The following is a 5,401-nucleotide window of genomic DNA, read 5'->3' as shown; positions in this document are numbered from 1 at the left end:
GGCCTATGAGACGACTGAGATGAACCCTGGATGACATTAAGGATGTAGTTAAGCTGTGGAAGGACAGGGGAGGCGGATGGAGGTGTAGACGAAACAAGAGCCGCCAGGACCGAGCCGTGTTGAAGTCGGGATGGCTGCGTGTGTGTTCATTTCGCTATTTTTATGCCTCTATTTGTATGTTGAAAAAAATGATATACATCTTTATATATTTAAGTCTCCGTAATGACAGTATTTTAAAAATTCACACATTTGCACTTTGTTGTTAAGGCAGATTAGTTTAATTTTATAGAAGAAATACTTTCAAGCAATACAAATGGCACAATTAGAACAGAGATGACTACTGATTAGAACTTATTCCCACAACAGGAGGTGACAATTGCATGATCAGATGCGGTGAAGATCAAGTTCCCTTTTCCCGTGTCTGGATTCGAACTGATGAACATGGCACGGTGCTCGGTACCCAGGGCGTGGCGTGGACCAGGTGAAACGGAAGGTGAAAACACCCCTTAAGACGATAGGACTTCACTTTCTGACGCGCGGGTGGCGTCGAACGAAGCATCCCTGAATGAAGGCGGAGTCCTCCTGCCTGACCCCGGCTGGGCCGTGGCTGGCTTTGTGCCCTTTGGGGCCAGGACAGTGGGGGCTGGGGAAGGCCCCAAGTGCTCCTCGGACAGACAGCAGCGCAGGCCTGCGCTTGCTTCTGGGGTTTCTGTTAAGCCCTGGGGCGGGGAGGCACCCCGCGTGTCCATCTGTCCGCGCTGGGCAGTGAGATTTGTTGCCAACACCACGTGAGAGCTTTCCCCGAGGGCGCAGCGGGCTTTCCGCGGGGCGGGGGGAGGTTAGCAGAAAAGTGGCCTCGAGGCACCGGCTTCAGGTGGCAGCCACTGAACAGGGGTGGCCAGGCCACGGCCAGGGGACTCTCCCACGTGAGGGAGCCGCGCACCCCGAGGCGGCAGTGACCGGCCCCGCACCCCCGAGGGCAGGGCAGACAGTGGTTGGTGCAAGTTTCAGCAGCGCACGGAGGGGGCCGGCCACTGTCCTCCGGGCTCCGCAGTGCCGTCTGCGGGGCAGTGACGCTTTGCGCGTCTCTATCTCTGTTGTGGGCATGAACACAGAGAAATCAGCCAAAAAAAAAAACAAAACGCAACAAAAAACCAGCAAGAGTCGAGGCACAAATACATAGCAAAGAGATGACAAGGGTGAAAAGCATAAAGTTTTCAGTCTTACCACCACTGACAACTTCCATTGCCCGTGACAGGTCGCGTGTCAATGAAATGCTTTTACAAAATTCACTTTTAATAAATGCAAAAGGGAAGGTGGGCTCTACCAGGGGGCGATTACAGACTAAGGAGGAGAGACATGGATTAAAGGGGGCACTTCAGGGAGGGGCAGGGAATCTAGGGCGAGAGAGTTCCGCTTTCTTCTCTAATCCGTGTGACCACCTCACTTACTTCTCTGAGGCCTCAGAAGGGAGAGTGCATTCCGTATACAATAAATACGCATTAGGCAAAATATTTATATCATTTGGCATTTCAAAAGAATAGTGGGATTTTTATTACATAAAACAATTTTCTCGTGAACTACTTCTAAGATTTCTTAAGAAATATTGGGTAGATTCCAGTATTGGGGGGAAGGATTCTGATTTCAATCAAATATCTCACATCCTCTCCTGTGAATGACTCGCTGGGTGACAGCAGTCACCCGCATGCGCATGCGCTTCCTTCCCCAGAAAAGCGCCTTCAGAGGTCAAGCCTAAGTCAGAGGTCAGACTGCCGTCGCCTGGGCGGAGTCACTGACTGGTGACAGTGCGTTTCTAAGTCTCTTTCACTTTCCTTCATGACAGAGCAGTAGAACGGGAGCCCCGCACCGCCTTCCTGATGGTCAAGGTCAGGGTCGGATGGGGTGCACCAGAGGGGCGGGCTGCCCGGGTCGGTGCAGGGCAGCATGGGCAGCCGCTGGGGACAGGCAAGCCCCAGCCAGGGCCGCTTCCAAAGCTTCAACTCGGGGGGGAGCACAGAACCGTGTGCTGACACAACACAGAAATGGGGGATTTCGGCGCCCAGTCCCCGCGGGGGACCAGGCTCTGCGACTGAGCCCCAGGTGGGATCTCAACAGGACACAGTGAGTGTGACAGTGGACAATATACACAATCAAGGCACACAGGAGACACTGGTACGAGTGACGAGTTTAGCACAAAGTGTTTGCATGTCCGTGTCAGAAACAAAACCGGCCCCGAAGCTCCATTCTACTGCATGACAAATACTGAGGAATACAGTTTCAGCCTTAAAATACATCTTAAAGTCAGTATTTTCCTTCAAGGAAAAAAAGTACTATAAATAAGTTACAATACAGTGAATTTGCCTGAACTCACTTCGTTTCTGTCTTCCAGCCTTTAAATCAAATAAAACAGCGTAAAAACTGTACACTCTTAACAGGATAGTTGATCTCTTATAAAATAACTTGTCTTCAGAGATGTCAATTTCACAACAAGGAAAAACCAAGCCCTGTTGCCGTCACTATTATAAAATATATATGTATAGATATATGTGTGTTTTTTTTACAAAATGTGTATATTAATAGCTTTGCACAAATATTTTAAAGACAACTTTAGCTAGTCTAAGAACTTCATGAAAATAAAACAGGAAGATAAATACTTCGTGTGTACAAAGCACTACATCAAACATCGTCGGCGGGCAGAGGAGGTATGTTAATCCTTGGTCTTGTAAAAAACGCTATCTTCTCCCTGCGATGGGAAAGAATTCCAGGTTAGACGCCCACATAACGCAAGCAGAACTGCCAGGAGGCTCGCAATACCAAAGAAAGCTTTCCTTATCCACAGAACAAACTGAACTGAAATACCAACAACAAATCTGTTTGCATATAGAGTCTCTACTTTAGAAAAAATTTTTATTTTTTTGGAGAGAGAGAGAAAGGGAGAGGGAGACAGAAACATCAATGATGAGAGAGAATCATGGATCAGCTGCCTCCTGCACACCCCCTACTAGGGATCAAGCCTACACCCCGGGCATGTGCCCTGACCGGGAATCGAACCAATGACCTCTGAGTTCATGGGTTGATACTCAACCACTGAGCCATGCCAGCCGGGCTAGAGTCTCTAAATTTTAATAGAAGTTACAAAGGACTGTGAGGGCAAGGGTTTGTCTCTAGTGCCTAGAACAGTGCCTGCCATGCGGCAGGCACTCAGTAAACATTTGCTTTATTAAAAAATGAATAAATAATGTATACAAATGAAGGTGTTCTGAATCAGAATTGAAGGAAGGTAGCTACAGTGCTTTATGTTCTTTTATGATGGGGATGTGAAAATTCAGGGTATAAAAAAATTCAGGGTAAAAGTCAGGCACATATTATTCAACCATAAAAAGGAATGAAGTGCCCTAGATGGTTTTGCTCAGTGGCTGGTGCATCGGCCTGCAGACCGAAGGGTCCCAGGTTCAATTCCAGTCAAGGGCACGGACCTTGGTTGCAGGCTCAGTCCCCGGCCCTGGTCAGGGCACACGTGCGAGGCAGCCAATCGATGTCTCTCTCTCACATTGATGTTTCTCTCTCTCTCTGTCTCCCTCCCTTCCATTCTCTTTAAAAAGATCAATGGAAAGAATATCCTCGAGTGAAGATTAAGAAAACAAAACAAAAAAGAGGAATGAAGTTCTGACACATGCTACAATGTAGATGAACCTCAAGAAAAACATTATCCGAAGAAGCCAAGCAGAAAAGACTACATACTGTATGACTCCATTGATGGAAACGTCCAGAACAGGCAAATCCATAGAGACAGGGGCAGGCTGCTGGTTGCCAGGGGCTGGGGGAGGGGGTGACTACTAATGGACTTCCTTTGGGAGTGATGGAAATGTTGGGGAACTAGACAGAGGGAGTAGTTGCAAAACACTGTGGCTGTATTAAGTGCCATGGAATTGTTCACTTTAAATCGTTAGTTTTATGCTATGTGAATAGATGCGGGAACACTGATCTACAGTATTCAAATTCAAGGCGGCGGTCCCTCTGGTGTGGGAAGTCTGAGGCTGCTGATGTTTCATTCTTGCCATGTGGAGTCTGTGACAATTCCCTGAACTATTTCACACCTAGGACATGCACACTTCCTGCATGTGCGTTATGTTTCAATCAGAAGTTAACAAAATAAGGCCACAGTCAAACACAGATATATATGTAAATCACTGTGTTAATAACAGCAAACATTTGGAAAGAAACAGGTTATAAAATGGGGTATTCAGGCAAATTATACCTATGCAATGAGCCACTACAGCCAACAAAGGGAACGGATTGGATGGCAACATGGGATATTTTCATTTAAACAAAACTAAATGCAAAATGGAACCATGCCTGGCAGGCGTGGCTCAGTGGTTGAGTGTAGACCTATGAACCAGGAGGTCACGGTTCGATTCCCGGTCAGGGCACATGCCCAGGTTGTGAGCTCCATCCCCAGTGTAGGATGTGCAGGAGGCAGCCGATCAGTGATTCTCACTCATCACTGATGTTTCTCTCTCTCTCTCCCTCTCCCTTCCTCTCTGAAATCAATAAAAATACATTTTTTTTTTTTAAGAATAAGAGCCCTAGCTGGTTTGGCTCAGTGGATAGAGTGTCGGCCTGCGGACTGAAGGGTCCTGTGTTTGATTCCAGTCAAGGGCACATGTCCAGGTTGGGGGCTTGATCCCCAGTAGGGGGTGTGTAGGAGGCAGCTAATCACTGATTCTCTCTCATTACTGATGTTTCTCTCTCTCTCTCTCCCTTTTCCTTCCTCTCTGAAATCAATAAAAATATATTTTTTAAAAAGAAAAAGAGAAATTAACCAAAAAAATTTTTTTAATGGAACCTACATTATTACTATGAATAGCTTGAAAAAAAGTGTCTAGAATAAAAAGAGCAGAAGAAACCTGAAGATGCTAATAGCATGGGGAACCCTGTCTTGGGGGGTTTCGGGACTTCCGTCAGCTGATGAGGACAGAGGCCTGACAGTGAGGAGCCGGAAGCGGCTGTGCCCCTACCTGAAGGTCTGCACCTGCACGGGCTCCTTGTGGTTCTGCCCCCGCAGCTGGCAGACCCCTTTGGAGGCCTTCTTCAGCATCTTCTCAGCTGCCTGTTCTTGGTGGAAGTCAAGCTTGGTCTGTCTGGTCTGGAGCGGCAACATTGGATGAACAAGACGGTTTACTTCCAGTTTTAAGGAAGAATGAATGAAGCCACTGCCAGCTCAGGGGGCGCGAAGGGGAGAAAGGCCCGCCGCCCCCACTCCCCCCAGGGAACCTTCACAGCAGCTCCTCAGGGTCACGCCTCACAGACGTGGGACCCAGAACACCGCGCTGGACAGAGAGACCCAGCTGCAAGGCGAGAGCGGGACGGCTGCCATGAGGGTTTGACCCCCTGAAAGGCT

At 48.0% G+C, this 5,401-nt stretch overlaps 1 protein-coding gene across 1 annotated transcript in view; it reads right to left on the bottom strand.

The window, feature by feature from the left end:
• Positions 1-255: 255 nt before the first annotated feature.
• The window catches only part of WWC3 (WWC family member 3), a 73,687-nt gene continuing 68,541 nt past the window's right edge, over positions 256-5,401 (bottom strand). Inside the window, exons 21-22 of the mRNA XM_014528827.1 lie at positions 5,019-5,151; positions 256-2,743 (exon numbers count right to left, since the gene is read on the bottom strand). Coding sequence (XP_014384313.1) covers positions 2,677-2,743; positions 5,019-5,151 — 200 coding nt within the window. The 3' untranslated portion in view covers positions 256-2,676. The remainder of the gene's footprint in view (positions 2,744-5,018; positions 5,152-5,401) is intronic.

This window comes from Myotis brandtii, unplaced genomic scaffold (assembly GCF_000412655.1).
Source record: "Myotis brandtii unplaced genomic scaffold, ASM41265v1 scaffold655, whole genome shotgun sequence".
Taxonomy (NCBI): domain Eukaryota; kingdom Metazoa; phylum Chordata; class Mammalia; order Chiroptera; family Vespertilionidae; genus Myotis; species Myotis brandtii.
Note: the sequence above shows the minus strand (reverse complement) of the source record. Positions and strands in the feature narration are given on the sequence as shown.